Raw genomic sequence first — 23,362 nt, forward strand, 5'->3', positions numbered from 1 at the left:
AAGTCGACAGTAGTGTAATACCCACTGTACCTTCCACACACCAATCCTCAGTCCCAAGGTGCCAGCAGTTTTCACACTGTGGGCCTATCACTGAGGTATGGCATGCAGGACTCGTCTTGAGAGGAAGCGTACCAATCCAATTTTGCAGACTTTGCGGGGAAGAAAAAGGACAGAGCAAACATGAAAGGTAGGAGAGAAAATTCTGGCTGAGACCCCACATGTCTGATTTGACATCCAGGCAGCTGACAAACAATTAGACCCTCCTTAAGTAGCGCTCTGAACCAGGCTCGCCCCGGGATTAGACCACAAATGAGCCGCACATCATGGCTTATGTCCCCTAAATGGAAAGTGTGTACGTGTGTGTGCGTATGCATGTGCGTGTGTGTGTGTGTGGAGGCAGGGTGTTATATGTGTTCCACAAGGCGAGAAAGTGAGTTTGATTATGTAGGTGTGTGTGGGTTGTGTGACATTTAGCAGATTGGTGTTATTATCTGTCCCTGCCCTTAATATATCTTGAACACCTCTTGAAGAAATTTGTGATTCTGTATGTGTGCCGGGGCTGCTTTATTCATGTGCATGCTTTTATGCAGGTACACAATATTGTACACCGATCTGCATACACTCTGTGTGTAACTGCCGACTTCACTGCTGTGTTATTGCCGCTTCTCCGTTGTGTGTATGTTTGACATTTCATAATTGCATCATTACTCGCTCAGTCTCCTCCTGCAAGAAGTGGGTGCATCGCAATTTGCAGCACATGCTACGAGCAGACAGACACACTTGCCCTTGATTATGGACCTGGGTGGAATGGCTTCCTCATCAGGCTGTCTTGATTCACCCCAGCATGTGGGGAGACACATGCTGCTGTGGGTGAATCTAATTGATTGGATGGCACCCAATTCCCAGGTCCAAGTCTCCTCAGGCAGCCAGAGTGAATCCGTCCAAGTGAAGGATGAGCTTAGGCGTTGGTCGCCCCCCTAATAGATTGGCATGGGCTTCTTCCCATATGCCTCTGGTATCACCCTCAGACATCTTCGGGTACAAGTTGGCCAAAGCACAGGGCACAGAGTGACACTGCTTGGATCTTCATTGATCAGAAATGTGAGAATAGACAGAAGTAGGCTAATGAGACACATCTTGCACCAAAATCATCCAATTTTATCCCTTGTCTTCTCCTCATGGGTGTTGAAATGACATAATGTTGAAATCAATATAAAAAAATATCCGGGTTTTGCTGAGTTGTTTTGATGTTTTACAACAAAATTCTTGTTCCAACAGGTCAAGCTCCCCTCTCTCGGAGAACACGAGTGCCATTTCAAAGCTTATTGGATGAAAGTCTCATTTGCCCTTGGCTGCCAAAGATGACGTTGCCATGGAAACAGCTTCTACTGTTATCAATCATCGACTGTCTGGCAGGTAAACCACCTTTTATATATGAGTAATGATTCTTTCACATTTGGGCATTTACAGTTGCAGGGATGATAGCTTAAGAGTCGAAAATCATGTCAGTGTCAGAGATGATAGGATGGGCCAGGTTTAAAGGGACACTCCTCTGTATTGACTTGCATTCACAACACAGGGACAGTGCTCTCAATCTTTCTCCTAACTCCTCTGTGATTGAAGCCTGATAAAGAGGCATTGATTTCCTTGTCTTTATAACACTTTTCTTCACTTGATTAACAAAGAAATACAGCAAATATGATACCTCAGTGGCTTCTTTAAAATTAAAATTTAAAAAAATTTAAAAAAGATTATTTTTCTTACATATAATGTGCAACAATTTCCCAATGAATAATTATATTTCATCAAACGGAATTGGTTTCAATAGCTACCAAGAGCTGTTGATATTATTCAGGTTATTCTTTTAGAAGAATCTGCAGTTTGTGACTCAAAATAATTGAAAACACATTAAACCACTTCTTATGTTTGGTAATGTCCAACCTCCTATTTTGAAAGAGCCTCACAGGTAGACCAAAATCCAATTTCTTCCAGACAAAAAAGGGAGTTATGGCTTCTGAACTCTGTCAGAATGGCCTTTTTCTCTCTCGTTAAGCTCAGGCTGTTACTGTTTTTGTGACAGATTGTCTGGACAGTGGATCATACCATGGTCCAAGATGGAGGATGGAACCGGGTGACTTGTTTATTCCTGTCGACTCCATAGAAGAAGAAGCCACTCTGACCTGTGATGCAAAAGGAACGCCACCTCCCCAGTACAGGTAAGAGCACATTCAAATTTAGGCCTGTGTAAGCATTAAGATAAAGATCAATTTTTGAGATATTCAGTTTGTTTTAACTATTAAAATAAGTGAAAATCAATCATTTCAAAATCTGTCTGAAAAATTGGATTTAAAAAATATCCAATTTGAAGCACAAAAACGCAGTCATTTAGTAAAAAGTAACCTTGTATTGCCTTTTTTTGTACAAACTTAGCAGTACTCAAGCATAGAATCTGCAACACATGCTCTTTCTCCTTTTTCTTCTCTTCACTGTCATCACTGAAAGCATTTTCTGAGCTGTCAGTGTCATGAGAAAACCTTCTTTAATGTAAAGTACTGTGATCAATGTGGGAAACATTACTTTTGGGTGTGTGAGTACTTAAAAAGCGTGAAAACGAGTTAAAAATGAAAAATCTTTCTTCTGTGCGATATATATGTAAAGCCCATCGCAGTCATTCATAGTGCTTTAAATAAGGATATATAAAGATTTTTCAGTAGGTTTATGCTTGCTCCCCTTTCCATTTTCTCCACATTAGACTGAAATGACGTTTGAAGCAGTGGCGTTATTATGGCTTTACTAATTCATATTGACTAACACAATGCCAATCTGCCTCTTGTCTCGCCAGATATTATCTTAGCAATACACGTATAGCATCTTAATGCATCTTTAAATCTCTTTTTATAAAATGCTGTAAGACCAATGCAGGTTGCTAGACTCCAGTTGGCACCAACAGGCATTGATTACGAGTGTCTTTGGCGTTCGACAGTGGAATTACTGCGGCACAGCCAGCACAGACGAGCTGAATGATAGCGGTGTGGAGTACGTGCGCTCATTATTTCAGGCTTTTCACATTCCCCGCCTAAGACCAGGTATTTCCATGTACTGATTAAAGGTGAGATGAGCATGTTTAACGTGGTGTCTTGTCAAGCTGGCTGTGCAGGGCTCTGCAAGCCCTCAGCACCTCTCTGGATCCTCTCTTGAAGTGTAAATAGGCTCACACTGCTCCCTCCCCCCTCCTCTCTTTTCTCCTTTCCTCTGCCAGTCCTGTCACTCACAAAGAGACGAGACTTCCATAGTATGCACACTGTAGCAGCATAATAACTCATGGGAGAAAGCCACATCTTGTATGGAAAAGCATAATATCCACAGCAGGTCATAAAAGTGATGCAGTTTTTTGAAAAAATCTAAAAAGAGTGTGACTTGCTTAACCTTTACTTGACCTGAGGTTTGAAACCTGTGGCTCTGGACTGCAGGATGATCCAGAATATAAGAGTCTCTCCATGGTCAGATGGTCAGACAACATGTGCTCATAAAATGCGTCTCAAGCGGAGTAATTCGGTTTTGGAGTTGCTATTCAATCACCTGCCTAGTGGTCAGGCCATCACTGAAAAGCAGAGGCACTTCAGAAGGGGTCAAAAAGAGGTGAAAACGGTCAGCTGAATGTGCTGGAGAGGAAACAAACATGCATGTATCACTAGCTGATGCAATCATTTAGGCATTCATCATACAGACACTCTCTTAAACTGTATAACCTTAGGGTCAACATCAATACATCCAGAAACATGGCTATCAAGTATAAGTGTCTAGAGTATGGCAGCGAGCACTCATCGACATTCAATAGTTTTCGATATTTTTTTGGAAATTATTTCGGAGGTTAGACTTGAAAGCTTTTGGAAAGTTGGCCATTATGGCCTTCACGTCTTTCATTTCCACTTAAGGGAAGTAGAATAGCAGAATGTGGCTGAAGGAAAGAAGTTGTTATTTGCTATGCTTTGAGAAAAATGATGGAACATTCTTGAAAAGTGCTCTGTCCTTGAACCCATCAATGCTCCATTTTTGAATAGCATTTAAAAAGAGATAGAAGAGCGTTGTGGTGGCAGGGAAAGAAAGTGCTGAATAGTGGGTCTTATTTAAATCAATGAATTAACCTCGTGTTTTTAAGAGTTCTTTCAGGTGCTTCATTTATTTGATAGTGCAATCCGAACTGGATGGGCAAAGTATTATTGTTTTAAGTTCCCACACCTGCTAAGTGTGGGAAGGATGTAATGGAAGGTGAAAAGGAGTGTAAAAGCCATCCTTTGTTACATCAGCCCACTGTTGCCTCTTGCCAAGTGCTAATGTTTTGTCCTAATGGGAAGTCAAAGGTGGAATAATGTCACATTATGTAAATATAATGTGACGGAGAAGAGGTGATTATGGCTAAGACCAATGATAATATCTGGGATGGCTTCTAAAACCTTTATCTTCTGTTTCTTTTAAATAGCAGAAGACAGCTTTGTGTATGATACTCTAAGATTAAACTTTAATGATCCCTGTGGGGGAAAATGGGATAGCTGCGACAGCAAATAGTGGTAGAGGAAAATAAAGACAAATAGAATAGAAAAATATAATATAAATAAGAAATGTGAATTTAAGGGTTATAAAATCAGGTAACCAATAACAAAAGAGCATGTTATACCATTATGGATTACAGAATTACTGCATTACAGGAACAAAACAATATGCTCCAATAATAGAACGTGCAGAATATGAGTAGTAGCATGAAATTAGAGCTACTCTCATACAACGTTTGTATGATATCTAACAAATTAGTGCTCCACAAATAACGCTATGTACTTCACGTAAAGTGACGTTGGTTGGTTGGTTAGGTTTATTCAAGTAAAGTTGTTTTTGGAAGGTTTAGGACAAGAAAAATGGTGACGACGGTACCTTTTACCAGTCCCTCCAGTTTGTTGCGATGGCAGCAATTAACAGAAATTCAGTTTTCAATCAAAATTCAATCTCTGGAAATTCTGAGTGACCTTGCAATATTCTTTAGTCACCACAACTATATCAGAAATTTGACTATTTAAAGCAAGCAAAACTTCATGCCCAAGTGGTAAAACATGAGTATGGATGAGATCATGCTATGCTGTGTTAGTTCATGCTAGTCAGGCAAAGAGCAGGAGGAGAGCATCTCACAGAGACCGTTCTTTATGACATAGTTTAATTGCAAAAAAAAAAAAGCATGTAAACATTGCAGCATGCATCACAATTTTTAGAAAAGCAGCAGTGAAATTTCAGACTTCAACAATCCCAAAAGTAGCTCATGAAACCCTGGAGGGATTGCTTGTAATAACTCACTCCGTAAGTTCACTTGATTCACATGGTTATGAACATCAGTCTCCTAGGGGAAAGTCCTGTGTTATTTGACCAATCCAGCACCCCAACCTACCTCCATACACAGTTTTGGTCTTAATATTCCTTCTCCCACTGGTATATTGGTTACATGATTCCAGCCTTCCCAATTATGTGGTGCAATACTTTTTGTAGGTATGTAAATGTGCAGTGCATGACAACAGCCTGCTTGGTGATAAGGAGAAAATCAAATATCACAGTATTTTTGACCAAATGTCTTGATATCAATATTACAACAGTATTGTAGGCTGACTATTAGTACTTTGCACAAAAATAAATATTTGAGAGTTTTCATAAATAATCAGTAGTGTGGATATAATTACTAAATGGGTAATGACAAATATTCAAAGAGCGAGTACAATCTTGTAGGTTCAGAAAATAACATCCCTTCGCTGTAATACAGCCTATAAAATAAGGAAAAGGCAACACTTAATCTAAGACAATATCTGGTCTCAGATCTTGATCTTGATATAATATTGATATATTGCTCAGCCCTACATTAAATCATTAATGACTTTCCGTTAGTAAAAATGTGAGTTGAAGAATATCTGTATATTTACATATAACAGTTATAAAACATTTGCCAGCTTTTTCCAAGTTACTTTTTTGACTTTAGAAAGTACTTTTGTAAGAAACTTTGTCAGGAAGTTGAAGCACTGCAGGAAAAGAATAAATGTCAATAATCACAACACTTAACTTCTTGCTGTTCCTGCTTCAACCTGCAAGCCTGTGAGTTCCTCGACACCAGCACAAATGTACAGTATATTATTCTTGCCTCGAGTGAGTTACTTCAGTGAATTGTGGTCTCCACTCACCTCCTGTCAGACCACCTTGGTCGGTAGAAAGAAATGGACAGTGCGTTTTGCCAGGGACTGATGGTGTCTTTGCCCTCACAGATGGTCATTGAATGGGACTCTCATAAATCTGGGCCTGGATCGCCGGCGGCGTCTGTCTGGGGGCAACCTCATTATAAGCAGTCTGGACCGTTACCAGGATGTAGGAATGTACCAGTGTATGGCGTTCAACACTGTAGGAGCTATCCTCAGCAGGAGAGCAAGTTTGCAGTTTGCCTGTAAGTTGAAGTCAAGTCAAGTTGTGTGTCACTTTTTAAAAATGTTTATTTTGTTTTTCATAACAGGGTCATGCGTTCAATAGCCTCAACAGTTTGTTGTTCAAATAAACTCTCAGCAAACATGGCTTTCATTATATTGTAATGAAAAATTATTCATTGATTTGACAAATAATGACAGTGCTTCAGTGGGCCTTATTTACGACTGTGTGTACACACAAATCTCTGCTTAAACTGTGTGTGCTAGCATTTTACGCACAAATCCAAGATTCATCAATATTTTCTTACCTGAAAATGTTTACACTCTGCAAACAAATATAGAACTGCCTCAGAACACACAAATGATAAACTATGAAATTGAAACCCTTTCATCCTCAACAACTATCATAATTTAAGTATTCAGTACTAAGAACTGAGTTTTTCACTGCTAGCTTACAATGGAGTCAATGAGAATGTCCATATTGAAACACAGTATGGACACAACACATACAACAGTTTTGGTTTTCATTGTTTTTATTGACTTGGTCTATTTTAATAGGCTATAAAAACCAACTTCTAGTAGCATTAAATTGCACATATATAAAGGGTATATAAAAGATCTGGATTTACTTCCAAGCAGCTGCTCAGATATCTAGCCTTGCTGCTGATAGGTATTGCGCCCCCCCCCCCATATGTGTCGGACATATCACTGGTTGCAGCTATCCTAAAGGGAATTTCTTGATTTTGAATAATTAAGTTTATGAATGATCTTGAACTGGATTAATATATGTCTAATATTTATAGAGCATGTTCTAATATTTCACAACATTCTCCCCTTTGTCAGAGAATTCCCTTTTCCCACAACCTCACACCTCACTGACATTATTTGTGCTCATATTGTCTGTCTTTGTGTTTGCCACTTTTTATTAAGAAATGGTATGGAAGTGAAACTGCACTTAAAAAATAATGCAGACGCACACCGAACTAGGTGGGCGATATGTGCAATATTTATGAGTGCTTCAACTTTGAGGAAACATTAAATGCTGAAGTACCATGGGAGCAGTTTGAGTGTGACGACTTTACTTATGCTCGTATGTGCGGACTAAGAATGACTGCTTCACTTTTCCTTGCTTAGCTCGATCAAAAGTCAGTGTTTTATTGGATGTACCCTGGGGTAAAGTAGTCAGCCAAAATGCTGAAGTAGTGTATGAGGCATACTTCAGTAAGGACTGAAACAAACCTGTTCTCTGACTGGAACATAATATGCCGCTGCTGTTATAAAAAGAAATGAGTAATGAGTAAATGAATAAAAGAAACAGTGAAAACATTGCATAATATTATGACTGCATTACCACAAAAAATTGTATATAAACTGCGATTTCTCTCACATAACATGTCTTTAGTGGTAAAACCAGTGGAGGTCTCAAATGAATAAAGAAATGAATACATTCTATTTATGTACTATTCATTAAGGCGTCTATTCATGCAGATCACAACAAAACATCTTTTCACACCTTCTCTTATCTCTCACAGCCTGGCCATGCAGATATTTTTGGTTGTATTTGACAAGCTTTTAAGATATGCACGGCTGAGACTCAATGACAGTATAAAACTAAATTTTCACCATAAAATGAAAATAAATCTTTGAAACCGATTAGAACAAAGTCAGTGGATTATACAGACTAACTGGTAGATGCCTGCATGGTTAGATACCAGCAGAGGTAATTAGAAAAAAATATTTGTACATTTTTTTGTGATCAGCATCCTTTTATTATTAACATGCACTTTAAAGACCAAGTAACCAACCACATGTCATGGTCATCAACAATGGGTGAAGTATTCATTTTCAGTACTTTCCAAAGTTTTCAGCTTTTTCTTGTATTGTTATGGCACTGGCTTGGGTTGCAGTTTATCCCATTATGCCAGGTTCATGTGGTTGATTACAGATTTGTACACAACTGGAATTATAACATATTCTTACTGGCGTAGTTACAGTGCTGTAAAATGTAATATCTCATGTACATTGTGAGCTAAAATGTCTTTTTTGCGCTTTACAAAACCCATCATATGTTCAAGCTCCTTACTCTCTCTCTGTCTCTCTCAGGCATCTCTGAAGTGCAATTCTCATGGCAATTTCCTTATGGGCTTGTGTCAGTGTCTGTCTGAAAGCTTTTTGCTCATCTCTGATATGTTAGATCCTGCGGTGATCTTACTTTTCATTTCTGTTTCCCTCAGACTTAGATCATTTCAAAGTCCACACTAGAAGCGCGGTGTCAGTCCGTGAGGGACAAGGAGTGGTGTTACTTTGTGGAACGCCCACTTCCTCAGGAGGTAAACCTTCATCTGAACCGCCAAGAGTACAGTTGGTCAAAGTTCTAGTGTTTTGACATGATTAAAGTAGACCTGTTATGCCTTTTCTTATTTTAGGTCATGTGTATATAATGTTAAAATGTCAAATATCTGTATTAAATATGGACAAAGTTTTAAATAATGAGATACATGTATATCAAAGTAATCCCTGTGAGCAAAAACCCTCAGGCTTCAGACTGTTATGAATCCTTTGTTTTTAACATTTTCTGAATACTTCAGTGACAAACTGACTTCACCTCAAGATAGATTTCTTTATATGGTCATCTGCTCCAGACACACTAGGCTAAGTGTTCACATTATGTAGCTCACACTGCTACATGTGGCTACTTGCTAACATCAATAGAAAATGATTTAATCTGGTTGCAACTGTTGTTAATTTTTCCTTTATGTCAGATCAGATTCCTGCCTGAACATGTCTGGTTGTAAAGATTTTGGTTTAGACATTTTTAATGTTGATTTTTCATGACGGAAAGTCCGTAACAGTCATTCCCCAGCTGCAAGTACACTGCTGCATGTAACAACATACTAACATGTGATCTTGAAACAGTTTTAAGGTTATAAAATACTTTTGAGTATTGGTAGTTTTATTTTTCACTGTACAAAATTGCTGCTGTACTGTAAGATTAATTTTCCAGCTGCAAGTACACTGCTACATGTAGCTACATGCTAATTAGGAAAGCATGAAATCTTGGTCACCAATGTTATTGATTTCTCTCCGATTTCAGATCAGTCTTCTGCTGGAACTTATTATAAAGGTTTGGGTTTGTAAGCGTTTGTCGTTGATTCTTTATGGTAGAAAATGCCGCTATGCTACGTTACAGTCATGAAAGATGGTGTCCAATCAGAGCAGAATAGGCTTTTTCAGGCCAAATGGAGTGTCTCAAACAGAGGGTGAAAACAGGTGTTCCAGCACAGACAGTATGAGGAAGAAAGTGTTTTTGAACATTATGGCAGGTAAACGTGCTTTAGCAGAAACCAAAGATACAATTATGAACCTGAAAATAATTATAAAAGATCCCTTTTAAAGAATAAAAGAGGTGAGTCAGTCCCAACTGATTAGCATTTTTATTTTATTGATATGTGACCCTGTTTGTCTTCCAGACCTCACGTATGCATGGGTCTTCAATGAGTACCCATATTTTGTTCAACAAGACAATCGACGCTTCGTTTCCCAGCAGACAGGAAACCTTTACATTGCCAAGGTGGAGCCCTCAGATGTTGGCAATTACACTTGTGTGGTGATGAACAGCATCACAAAGGGCAAAGTTCAGAGCTCACCGACGTCTCTGATCCTCAGGACAGATGGTAAGACATAGCTTGTGGCCATGATGTGACAAGTTTGCCTTTTAGCCCTGTATTAAGGACCTCTCCTTTCAAGGTGGCTTTAATCATCGTACTTGCATGAGTGCTTTTTGTCCTGTCGTGCCTCGCTGTAGTTGAGTCACCAAGCGCTAATGCTTGCAAGTAAATAGTTGCTCCTCAATGTAGGCCAGCAAACAAAGCACCCAAATCTCCTCTTTGCTGACTTTGCTTTCTTATAATTCGCATTCCCTTTAAAAGCTTTCCCTGCGCTTTCACATGAATTCTCAAGCCGGTTCTCTTTGGTCCGTTGTTCTATTCTCTGTTATGCCTTCATAGAAAGAGTGAATAAAGATTGCCTTCGAATGAATTAAACATAAGCCATACGTCACTGGACCATTACATTGAGTGTTCTGGTGGCTCAACCAGTTAGTTTCCACTCAGTGTACTGTACATGTAGCTGCATAAATTTAAATCTCATCGCATCGCTTTACGATCCCAGCCTTGAATGTCTTAAATACTGATAGAAACAATAAAACACCGGTGGTTGGGAACTGCCCACTCAAGCTTTGAAATAATAGATAAACAGCCAGAGTAGCTGAAAAAACAAGATTTCAAATTCTGCTCTGTCTGTTCCACCAAGACGAGATTTAAATTATTCCTCGCTGGTATTTCACTGCACTCTGGCGGCTGCACATTTAAGTGATGTACTACTTTGAGTTTACCCATGAGAGAATGTTTGCTCATGTGTCTTTTATTTCTCCTCTGTTAGTTTTACAGTGCCATTGTTTGGTCCGTAATGCAAGCCGTATTGCTTGTAAGTCATGAATAATGGAAGACTGAGCAAGTTCTTGTGCTTCCTCTTCATAGGAGTGATGGGCGAATATGAGCCGAAAATAGAAGTTAATTTCCCAGACAATGTACCCGCCGCAAAAGGATCAACAGTTACGCTGGAGTGTTTCGCCCTTGGGAAGTAAGCTGGATTCCTTGAAGCATGTTTTCAATCTTCTGCTGTCTTTCATTTCAGACCTCTGGATTTCTATATAGTAAAGTTACTGTGGCAATTATATTTCTAAGAGTGTGGCATCAAGCCATGATTGGTCTGAAAACCATGTGAGATGGCTTTTTTTGTTGTTTGATCGAGTTACCTCTAAACCATTCATCCGCAAAAGGAATACAGTGAATAGGCTTTTAAGCTCCATCAAACACTTTATTGCAGGATTATTAGACACTTGCAACCTGAGCGACAATCTTTAGTTCAAAAGAGGTTGATTCGGATTCTTTGCTGAAGTTTACTGCCTCTGTCTCCTCCAGCCCTGTCCCTGAAATCACCTGGAAGAGAGCTAACGGCGTTCCCTTCCCCAGCAAAGTCAAAATGAAGTATTCCAATGCCGTGCTGGAGATCCCCAGCTTCCAGCAGGATGATACGGGAGGATACGAGTGTGTGGCTGAGAACAAGATGGGCAAGAACACAGCCACTGGTCGTCTGGCCTTCTATGGTAATAAGACTTTTGTTTGGCTTGCTGCGACAACAGGAAACATGTTAGAATTGTGTAAGATCTTTGCTGTCCCATCCATCCTGTTCTCATTTTAAAGGAACAATTCACCTCTAAAATCAAAAATATATATTTTTCCTCCTGCCTGTATTGTTGTTTATAAATCTAGATTGTTTTGGCGTGAGCTGCCAAGTGTTGGAGATACCGGTTGAAGAGATGTCAGCCCTCTCTTGAATATAATGAAACTAGATAGACACTCGGCTTGTGGTGCTCAAAGTGCCAAAAATTGCATTTGAAAAACTCAGCAGCAGTTTTATCTGCAATAAACTTGTTTGGTTGGAGTAAAGTATTAATGAAAATATAGGTGATCTTTGTTCAGTGTGAGATGCTGTTGATTCTTTATCTCCTAAAAAAGTGTTAATTGTATTTTCTTATGAAATTATTAACCCCAGTAGAAGGGCTACTGGTTTTCTGAGGGACTGCTTTGGCCCTGTTAGGGTCAGTTTGGACTTGGTTACAAAGAAGTTGACATTTGTTGGACTCACAGATTTCTGATTATTTTTTTTTCAAAAGACATTTGAGTTATTGACGAACTATTATTGTAATAATTTTTAATCTTGCACATGAGCATATAATTTTTCTGTTGTCTTTTCAGTCCTCTTTTTGATGAATATTCTCTGCATCAAGGTGCAGAAGGAAGCATGCATCTCCTGTTACCTCTCGTAGCACCAGTCTCGTAGCTAAGGTTAAGGCTCAGTCAAAGAGGACGCCATTAATGTTTACATCTCATGCTGTCATGAGCACGAGCCTCTTGTCCATGAGTAGATGCACACTTCCTTCTGGGAGGTGATACTAATTGGCAGGTGTGGATTGTTAAAGAGAAAATAGTTCCTACATGTATTTTTGGGCAATTTGAACACCACAAGCTGACAGCCATCTAGTTTTGTGATAACACTCATTAACTCAAACTGAAACAATCTAGATTGGTAAAAGCACTACAGGTAAGAGGAAAAATACGAATTTTTGATTTTGGGGTGATCTGTCTCTTTAAAGCTGTTGCTGTTAATATTTGACATCAAGAATTGGAGTGGTTCAGGTTAAGAGTTTTTATTTGGTAATATGATAATTGTTATAATTTTAACAGCTCATTGTTAAATAAACAGCCGGAAAAAGTCATTACCTTCTACCCAGGTAATAAGCACTGTTGGTTTTAATTTTACAATTTTGGGGTTCTTGGCTTACTTTAGCCGCTGTGAATTTGTGAGAGAGGAAAAATGACACCTGTGAAATTGGAATTGACGGTATGCAAAGTGCCTGCGAAGTGAACTGTGCTTATTATGAGCACAACACTCTACCCATGAAAATTCCTGAAAAGCTGTAAATATGTAAGAGGTGAGAAGGCAAGGGAGTTATGTGCTGGGTGGGAAACACACAGGGGTGATGTTTATTATAAGCAGAATCGAGGTGACAGGCCGGCTCGAGCGGAGATGTCGGGTGCACTTCAGCCGTCATGAGAGCTTCCTGCTTTGTGGCGCAGTGTTTTTAGTGCTAATCCTGAGTTGCCACAGGCTGCTGACACATTTAAGTGATGAAACTGAGTGATATCCTACATTCACTCCTCTCTCCTCTCTTAAAGACAAACCAATTCTCCCAACACTTTGTGATTTCCACTTATTTGAGCTGTCAATCTACACACGCATTCCTTTGAACTATTTTGGATGCGGCATATTTTAGCAAGATAATTCTGCTCCTTCAAAATCTGTCCCCCTGGTTCTCGTCAGATATTTCACTGGAGTGTGTTTCTCTTTTCCTCAGCCAAGCCTCAGTGGATTCAGGCCATGAAGGACACGGCCCTGGCCATAGAAGAGAGACTATACTGGGAGTGCCGAGCCAATGGCAAGCCCAAACCCTCCTACACGTGGCTGAAGAACGGCCAGCAGCTACTCTCAGAGGTAAATTACTGCCTGTCTTCTGCCACCTACCAATGTTTCATTTTAAAGACTTAATCCTCGTCTCCAGCTCATGCTTTCATTTTAGAGAGCCTGGCGTCAAACACGCGGCTGTTTTTCCAAGTGCAATTCAGAGCGAGATGAGAGGAGAGTGTAAACATCTTGCCGAGGTGTGCCAGTGATGAGACATGGATGTAACTGTCTCTTATTCTGCTCTACCTTGGCAGATTACACAGTCTTAGAGAGTGGATCAGTGTAGTCCCTGGGAGATTGCTCCATTTCATCTGAATGGAGTCAGTGGTTGTTTTTCATTATTCATGGTGCATGTTTAAGCTCCTCCACATTTAGGGACAATGGGTGTAATCTGCTGTGAAATATACTGTATATAGCAGCGCACCTTGCCCCAGACCACCAGGGAAATGCATACAGATCCACAGTTTCAAACTTGACTTGAGTTTAACATGGTGCTTTATCTTCTTAGTAGAGTTTGATAACGCTCAGTGCGAGACATCTGATTTTATTATTAAAATGACCTTTTTTTTAAAAAAAAAAATATCATTCTTTATTTTGATTTTATAAATATATTCACTGTTGCAAGATGTAAAATATGATGAGCATTTTTACCATTAAAAGGGTGATATATTCTAGTTTTCAGGATTTCTCTTCCAGATATGAAAGTTTATGATAAGCATATTGATATGTAAATTAGAGATGTCCCGATTGGATTTGGAAAGATAAGTATCAGACCTGATCAATGCATTTTAATTGATCGGGAGTGGTTACTATGAGCAACCGCCCGACCCAATCCTTTGTTTACAACCAACGTCACACAGGAGTGGTAATCGGAGAGCACTATTTGTGGCAGATATTTAGGTTTTATTGTAATGCTTCTTTCCAATAAGTAGATGCCATTGTTCATTTTCAGTGAACTAGTTTTATTATAGTAACGGGAATTATGACCGATTTTTATTTGTTGTGACCGGAGTGTTTAAGTTAGGCTATAACACAACCCTACGTGGAATTGTAATGAATATTCCTAATTTATAGTGTTCTGCACTTTTATTACAATGCTACGCTAAGTGGATTTGTGAGCTATTTCTAAAGACTCATTTTAGTTTATTTACTCATTTTGTTATTTTGTTGAATAAAACAAATGCTGCACCAAGTGGATTTGTGACAGCAGCCATAGAAAAATATTTTTAGTTCGTTTACTTTTTTATTTTGTAAAAACAAAATTAAAAACCCTTATGAACTATTTGGATTCAGATTTTTTTTCTTGTATTGTATTGCAGAGCTATTAAACTGTCCAGAATATACACTGGATTGATTTTAATAACTTCAAAGTACTTGAAGTGTGCATTGTGCAGCTGTATTATCCAGGTAAATACAAGTATCAGTTCGGAACTCTATGTCATCAGATGCTCAATATTAAATGACTCGGACTGGGGACAAAAAAATTTGATAGGGACATCCCTAGTGTAAATGTATATTCTTTAATTCAAAGACAGAGGTAAAGGTAAATATGTAACATTTCTGCATGTCAGAATGTCAGAAATGTTGTAGCCTATATTTTGTTGAGTTGTGTAGCCTACTTACATTTTTTCCTAATGGTTCCATCAATGTTCAGACCCAGAGAAATCTGTCATTTTTTTCAAGGTAATGGTGTTTCATTTGGTCACCTGTCAATGGGTGTGTTTCCGTTCATCTCATTTCTGTCCATTCTCAATTTGTGCTTAAAAAACACCTTGGTGAAAAGGCTAAAATTTGAAAAAAAAAAAGAAATCTTGCAATACATTTTTGATGTATTGTGGAAGTGGAAAAGCTGATGTATCGTTAAAACTTATATGCAAATTCAGCAAAATAATGATGACATACAGTCACAACATTATCATTACATAGGCCAGTGCAAGCCTCCTTTGTGCACTGGATGGCTTTTAACAAGCTTATGCACACAGGGCTGTTACCAGAACTCTTCCGAGAGCACATAGCTGTAATAATATTTGTTCAAAACTCTCTATATCCATTGTACAGTGTGCTCTCTGTCATTATACGTCAGTTGTTTCCTTTGTTTGAGATTTGACTTCCCCTGCAGTGGTATATGGGCATCGTACTGGAGAAAATGTCCTCTACTGCTTACCCCAATAAACTAACCACTATTCGACTAACAATATTGGATAGAAAAGCACATAAACTTGCATTTTCTTTTGCATTTTTTTTGAAAATTTTGTTACCATTTCCACTGCATTTGGATGAAGACCCAATTAATGGCATCAAATGAAGTTTATAGAGCATCTATGCTTTACCAGAGATGGTCCACTACAATATCAGTATTGACACGCTATCATTAAATGAGGTAAGCTAGCGAGCTAGCTAGTGCACCCTGTGGTCCCTCTGCCTGAGACGGACCTTCAGCCCGGCTGTAGCAACTCGAATTCAGCAATCACAAACCCCAGCACAGAGGGTGATACAGGGCTGGTGGCCAGCAGTGGTGCTGGTCTAACCTGTGTAGCACAGTGTAACGGCAGCAACCAAAGTTTGCTGATTCAGCCGGGAGTCAAGCAGTCCGAAATCAGACCTTCACTGGCACTGGCCGGCTGAATGCCAGTTCCTACGGATGCTAACTGATCATCAGTGTCTTAAAATTAATAAATTTGAATAAATGTAATGTGAATAAAACTTTCCATTTCCATCCGTGAACATGAGTCAGATCACATATATTTTCATCTGCATTAGACTCCCATAACTCCCATTACCCCATGCTACTGAACAACGTCAGCGAAGTGTGCCATTTGATATTGTTTTAATTAATATTGTGTGTTTAATAGTCATAGGCAAAACAAAAATAACACAATATTAGACTGTGCTGTGTAAGTTTTTTTTAATGCAAAAAAGCAAAAAAAAAACAACTTGAATGTAGCACCTCAAATAAAATCTATTCTGCATAAATCATTATTTAAATATGTCTGATGATGCATGCATATGGAAAAAGAAATTACTTTTGTAGCAGGCCCTTAATTTTGCCACACATACAAAAAACATTCCACACACGGCTTTCACCACAGGATATCATCACAAGCTTTAAAGACTGGTTTATATGATGGCGAGCACAAGCATATTTTGAAAACTGTGGTTTGTGCTCTGACTGATTCATTCTCTCCAACATAATCCTGATTTGATCTACGCCCATTGACAATGCCTCTAACCCACTCCAATGCTTATTGAGCTTTGCTAGAGCGCGCTGAGCAAAGCAAAAGCCACCTTTAAGTCTTAAGCAATAATTGCTTTCTTTCATCCTTTTCTTCACAGGACAGAATCCATGTGGAGGACGGAGTCCTGTCAGTGTCAGTGCTGACACTATCTGATGCTGGCATGTACCAGTGTGTGGCCGAGAATAAACACGGCGTCATATACTTTGCTGCTGAACTAATGGTTTTAGGTAGGATGGCATTTATGTCCTCCAATCATTTTTGGCAAAAGAATCTTAAAGGTCATCTTACTGTCATTCTTAAAGGTTGTCTGGATTACCGGATAATGGGGTCAGCGAGAAGGGTTTTGTGGGGCCAAACACATTTAAAAAATATTTTCCCCTTCATGATATCCTGATTTACTTTGAAGTAAAGGTGAGGATGGGGTGAGAGATACAGAATTCCCAGTTGAACATGATTTTTCACAGTAAAACCAATTCAAAGTTAAATATTTTTTGGAAAGATAGGCTTTCCTCTTAAATCTAATTTCAGCGTAGGAAATGGAATAAAATTTTATATTTATTTTTATTCCCATCAAAAATGTTTCAAATGTCTGTCTCAGTTACTCGATGATTTCCACAGATCAAACTGTAGCATGCTTCAAGTGCCCTGTGAGATTTGCCGCAGCCTTGTACTAAAGTCAGTTTACTGTTTCCCATCAGCCTCTCCTCCAGACTTCACAGGGAACGTCCTCAGAGCTTTGCTCAAAGCCAAGGCAGGAACTACAGTGACTTTAGAGTGTAAACCCCAGGCCTATCCAATCGCCAGCATTTTATGGAAGAAAGGAAACCTGCCTATCCACACCAATGACAGGTAATGACTGAACTGAAAGTTGCTGTTTGTGTTCTGAAACCACTTTTATCATGGTACAGCAAACGGCTTTTATATACAAACATAAACAATTCAGTAATTTTGCTGTTTTTGATATCAAAGCGGATGTATTATTCATCCCACCTGCAATCTTTTTGAGCCTTTTTTGGTCTAATTGATCAGTATTCACCGCACACACACAAACTGCTCGATGCCTATGATGATATAATACACTGACATGTAGACATATCCAGAATCAAGAGTTTCTAACTATGAATTTTTTCTTGTTCTTGGAAGTTGGATTTCAGACTGCTTTTTCTTTTTGTTCACTCCTAAAGGATCACACTTTCCCCAGATGGAACATTAAGGCTTGCCAATGTGAGCAAGTCTGATGCAGGCAGCTATACATGCTTCGCTAGGAATAGATTTGGCATGTCGAGTACAACTGGAAGGCTCCTTGTTACGGGTAAGCTCAGCTGTGAAATAGCATAATGTTTGTGCATCCCACTTAGTAAGCAGAATTTATTGCTCAGTATGGATTAACACAGTTACTGTACCACGAGGACTTGAGTCAATAACTGGTGGGTAGAATACATAAACAAAGTTTAGGTTTCAGTCCGAGGAGCTTGTCAAAACTTTGGGAAGTTTTTATCCCTGATGGACTTTGCATAATTAAATAGATGTTTTAAGATACATTTTTTAAAAGGTCAATTTTTTTTAAAATATAAAAATATTTTAGGTGGTGTCATGGTTACTTGAAAAAACTGTTCTTGTCTTTCAGTTTAATTCTGTTGAGTTGTTTTGTGCGGCTGTGTTCTGCAGCGGCTGCAATAATGCACTTGGAAGGTGTTTGAGAAAATACTTGATCATTGTTGTCCTCAAAGCAGTTGAAACAACCAATTTACTGCAACAAATGAAAGTGCCCTGAGTGGAGGCAATGAAAGCGTTAGTGAGGAGGTGTTACAGATGCTGTTATTGTCGAGCGTGTGTTTCCAGCGGAGTGATAGTTGAGTGTTCTCTTATTGGTTTTATTAATGTGCTGAATGCCATTGTCCGCCGCTGTAACTGCCAAGGCTGCTTTTTTTTTTTTTTTTTTAACGGCTGGGGTATTTTTTTCGAGGCCGTAATGCAGTCAGCGACACAGAGGCACGACCCAGACATTGATTATTACTAGCTTAAGAACTAAGGGGACACTTTTTACATGTGATTTTCTTTTCCCTCGACAGTCTCTATAAGGTAAGAGTACAAATCCTCTTCCATTTTGCTGCACCTTCTTTATTTGATTCCAGCAGATTCATTATCTTGACTTTTGAAGCACAGCAGACTTAGCCAAATGATTGCTATTGTAGACTTTGAAGCAGTGCCCTTCATTTTTGTTCTGGATGCACAGAAGCAGCCCATTACATGAAGTTTTATCTGATCCACAGTGTATTGTAATTGCTATCAGGATTTCAGAAGATAATTCTAGCTGTGTCAGCCTAGTGTATTAGGCCTTTTTAGTCGTGGCAGGCTGCGTGTTATCACATTATTCGACTAAGACTTTCATGAGACCTTCCTTTATATAGATAATACTCTGCCTGTGACATTATAGAGCGTGTTCGCGTAAGTGTTGTCTCCTCTATTTCAGAAAACCAACAATACGCTGCTCATCTCGTTTCATCTCTCAGTGAAATGTCTCATGTTCTGTGTGAGATTGGCAGCCGCTCCGTCTGAAATGACTCCCTCTCACATTTTTTTTTTCTGGTGCAGATCCAACCAGAATTACCCAGGGGCCAGTGGACATGGAGATCATTGTGGGCGAGAGCATCGTGTTACCCTGTCAGGTCGCCAGTGACCCCGTCCTTGACGTTTCTTTCTCCTGGGCCTTTAACGGACAGCTCATCGCCAAGGGAGACGGTCACTTTGAGCTAGTGGGCGGGGTGAGTGACCTGCAGTCATACTTCTTCAGAATGTGCGAATGGGCAGTTGGCACCTCTTTCCATCTTGCTTCACTTCATAGCTGGCATTAGTTAAAAGAGACAGCTTGTGGTTTGACATCATGGTATTTCTTGGAGAGATTTACTGTGGCGAGTGTTCGCTGCAATGGGCGTGATAGCATCCGTTTTGCAATTCTGTAAGTTTCCTCAGAGGCACAATGAGCTGCGGGAATGTGAAAATCTCTGGAAGGAGGCGCTATTAGATCATTCAGCCCCTAAAAAGCTTCCAATTGTGCTTTTGTGAATGGAAACATGGCCATGCTATGTCAAAATACACTTCCTACATAAAAACCCATCGTGTAGGTAATGCGTTAGTTGCTCAGCCACTGTGACAGGTTGTCATCTTTTTGAGTACACTTCTCCTACTCGAGCTCAGCCCTCTGAAGTAATCTATTTTTTAAGACTTTGGCTGGTCTTGAATTCCTTTTCAAATCCTACTTTGACATAGACTGCTGCACAGCTCCTCATAACAGAAAGGGGATACACATCATTAGAGGTGTCTTGGCAGAGCCCCAAATGACAAAACACTTTCACAACGCCCTCACTCCCTCCGAGATTAACCATTCTTCCTGTGTGTGTTTGACTGACAATGTTCTTATCTGAAAAGAGACTTCCCCAGAAATGCTAGAATGTCCCCAGTCCAAAGAGATTATCAACTTAACTTTGCTGCTTCAAGGAATTTCATTTCCATAATTAAACCACGTTGGCTCTACTGCCACATTTCCCTGCCAACACCAAGAGAACGATTTCACCACTAATTTACCATTTGCTGCTTACGGGTGTCCTCTCAGATGAGAATCTAGATTGCCTTTTTTTCCCTTCTCCAATTGAGCAAAAAACTCGCTGAACTCAATAGTAATAGCTTATTTGTGTAGTTTCTCGCAACAGGTCTTGAAGGTCGCGGCTGTGACCTCTGTGAAAAAGCAAGGGAAATAGCTAAGGCCTTGTCAGACACAAAAATTCCATTTGCTGCATACAATTTGCTTGAATTTTGGCCTTGATCCTTTTCATCTGGGCTCATCTCGGACAGAAGTATGCGACTAAAAGCTTCTGTCATATTCAGAAATGTTTCATTATGTTTGGCTTTGACTTCAAAGAACTGTCAAGATGTATGTGTAAAATATCTTTGGTGTAAAGTAATCTTTCTTAGAAAACAGGCCTCTGTAAAGTCCAAGCTGGATAACTGCAGGATCTGCAAACGTTTTCTGGCACAGCTATTTACTGCACCTTATATATGCTTCACTACATTCTTTAATAAGCTGTCACAGGGTCTGTTATCTTTCATGCTACATAAAGCTTTCTTTCCTCCTTGGTAGAGAACAGCAGGAGATCTGATGATCAGGAACATTCAGCTTTACCACGCCGGCAAATATATCTGTGTGGTGGACACGGACGTGGAGAGCCTGTCAGCCGTGGCTGTATTGATCGTCAAAGGTAAGAAAACCTCCTCTCTGCTCTGCAGTCACTAATTAAAACAGGGCTCACAGCCAGGATTGTTTTTGGGTTCCTCTTTTTTAAAAAGGGGAAATTAAAAATCTAGCCTTAGCTGTAAATAGAAAATGGTAAATGGACTGCACTTATATAGCGCTTTTCTACCTTAATGGACAAAAGGCTTTACAATTTGCCTCCATTCACACACTCACACTGATGGCGGCGGGGCTGCCATGCAAGTCGCTTGCCTGTCCTTCGGGAGCAACTTGGAGTTCAGTGTCTCGCTCAAGGACACTTGGACATGTAATAGCTTTAAAGTGGCTGACAGATATAGCCACAATAAACAGATGTCTGAACCCTGTAAGGGTTATCAAAGCTGTGTCGAAAAAATAAAGGGAATGTGTTTTTTGGGAGAGATTATATGAATATTCTTTACCAAGAATATAAAGAATGCTCCACTGTCAAGGCGTATAATGCTCACATAGGCTTTTAAGCTCAAATGGGTTTTGTCTCAGCTGGTGATTGCAGTGCGACCAAAACACCCATATCCTCATGAAAATGACTCTGGATGTCATCAGAGAGTCCGCAGTTTTTATGTCCTGCTTATTTCTACTTGATTACATCAAATAGACGAGGCTTTGCTCTTCTTTTAGATTGCACTTTTGGAAGTAGAGAACTTGACAGAACTGTGTGAAAATGTTCCCCCCTCTCTTTCTTTTTAATGACCAATTTTCAATATTGTTGCAGTGTACTTGACAGTGGAATGTTTAGATGCCTGTCTGTGCTCACTCATGCAGGATGTATAGCCCCGGAGAGACATGATTGTCAAGAGCTACATCGGGCAGAACAAAATAGAACAACTTTTGTTATGTGTTTCGCAGAAAGGCTGATTTGTGCAGACGAGTGAGCGGAGAGATGATTCTGGCTTTGATCGATTCGTCAAATAGCCCGGTGCATTCACTCTACGCAAATATGTTAAATGTCAGATGAGGTTGGGGAAGATAATGGTATCAAGTTTTGAAATGGTTGGATCCACATCTTTATCTTGTTAGGATACCCACCACTGATTTAGCTTGGCATGTTAAAGATCTTCTAGGCAAATGGCATTTATAAGCACTCCTTTCTAATTGGCTGAGGACTAAGTGGAAATGAGGCTGTTTCTCAAGCAGAAGCAATATCAAGGCCATGGAAATGGATTGGCCTCGTATTGACTGGAGAAAAACTTGTCTGTGATTCAGCTTTTGCATTATTTACACTTCCTGCTCACGGCAGCTGTCATGGATGTCTCATTGCTTGGATCGAACGGTTCCAAATGTTGGGCGACAAAGCATGAGGCTAGAAAGAAGACCAGTCATGGAGGGCAAAGAATTGCTTTGATTGATCACAACTGCCGGCCTACAACAAACTGACCGTGGTCACATGTCCAATCGCTAATCATTATCCTGTTTGAAAAACCACCTGATCTTTAGACTTGGGCAGTGCTGGGCAATATATCATATAATGTGATCAGACAAGGTATTGTCTCAGATTTTGGATATTGTAATAACCAAAGTGTTGTCTTTTCCTGGTTTCACCGTCTGCATCTCAATAGAGATATTTATGTTTATTGTTAGACGGCAGCCTCTAGTGGCTGTGGTAACTCTGACAGGAGCACAGGAGGAAGTCAGGTGACGTCTATCTATAAAAGCAAGAAATATTCGTATGTGTGTTAGTCCTCCACATGTCTGTTAATACGAATTTTTTTCACACATGGCAAGTGTATTACTAGGAACCCAAGGATATGCAGTGCCACATTTAGTGTGATTTGGACGTGCGACATGTTCAAATCGTGTGATTAATAAACTTGGAATAAACTGAGAAGGGTGCTAAGTGAACAGCCTCTGTGGCTCTATGCAGCGGGAGGGTGGGGCCTCAGTGCTCCATAGAGAGCAGGCTGGCAGGTTGTAAGGAAAGCATGTCTCACTGGGTGAATTTCCTTGCTCTTCTAGGCGGCGATCTTTGGTGTACTTCTCTGCCTTATTAACTTATAACCAGGGGTGAAAGGAGGCTGGTCAGGTCTGGTACTCTGTGCCACTGACAGACTCAGTGCCGGTGTGCAGTGCAGGGAGGAGAGAACAGCAGCTGGCTACCTAAAGCATTTTGGTAAAGTTGGAAAGATAAACACAGATTTGAACTCCCCAGATCAATAACTCATAATTGAAATGTTGACAATACACAAATTATACGTCTTTCAAATGGAGACAACAAGCTCTATTTCATCAAAGTGAGCTGTCCTCCTTGCTGGACAAATAACACCTTTAATAGCCATTTTCTCCTGCTTCTGGGCACATGGTGAGAGACGAGA

The 23,362-nt window shown here is 39.7% G+C and overlaps 1 protein-coding gene across 1 annotated transcript in view; it reads left to right on the top strand.

Moving 5' to 3' along the window:
* Positions 1-1,356: 1,356 nt before the first annotated feature.
* Positions 1,357-23,362, top strand: part of cntn3a.2 (contactin 3a, tandem duplicate 2) — a 37,295-nt gene continuing 15,289 nt past the window's right edge. The window contains exons 1-13 of the mRNA XM_042491759.1: positions 1,357-1,416; positions 2,081-2,216; positions 6,291-6,466; positions 8,678-8,773; positions 9,914-10,117; positions 10,982-11,084; positions 11,426-11,610; positions 13,423-13,559; positions 16,863-16,992; positions 17,464-17,614; positions 17,950-18,077; positions 19,361-19,530; positions 20,904-21,021. Coding sequence (XP_042347693.1) covers positions 1,362-1,416; positions 2,081-2,216; positions 6,291-6,466; positions 8,678-8,773; positions 9,914-10,117; positions 10,982-11,084; positions 11,426-11,610; positions 13,423-13,559; positions 16,863-16,992; positions 17,464-17,614; positions 17,950-18,077; positions 19,361-19,530; positions 20,904-21,021 — 1,789 coding nt within the window. The 5' untranslated portion in view covers positions 1,357-1,361. The remainder of the gene's footprint in view (positions 1,417-2,080; positions 2,217-6,290; positions 6,467-8,677; positions 8,774-9,913; positions 10,118-10,981; positions 11,085-11,425; positions 11,611-13,422; positions 13,560-16,862; positions 16,993-17,463; positions 17,615-17,949; positions 18,078-19,360; positions 19,531-20,903; positions 21,022-23,362) is intronic.

The sequence above is a fragment of the Plectropomus leopardus genome, chromosome 8 (assembly GCF_008729295.1).
Source record: "Plectropomus leopardus isolate mb chromosome 8, YSFRI_Pleo_2.0, whole genome shotgun sequence".
NCBI classification, from domain to species: domain Eukaryota; kingdom Metazoa; phylum Chordata; class Actinopteri; order Perciformes; family Serranidae; genus Plectropomus; species Plectropomus leopardus.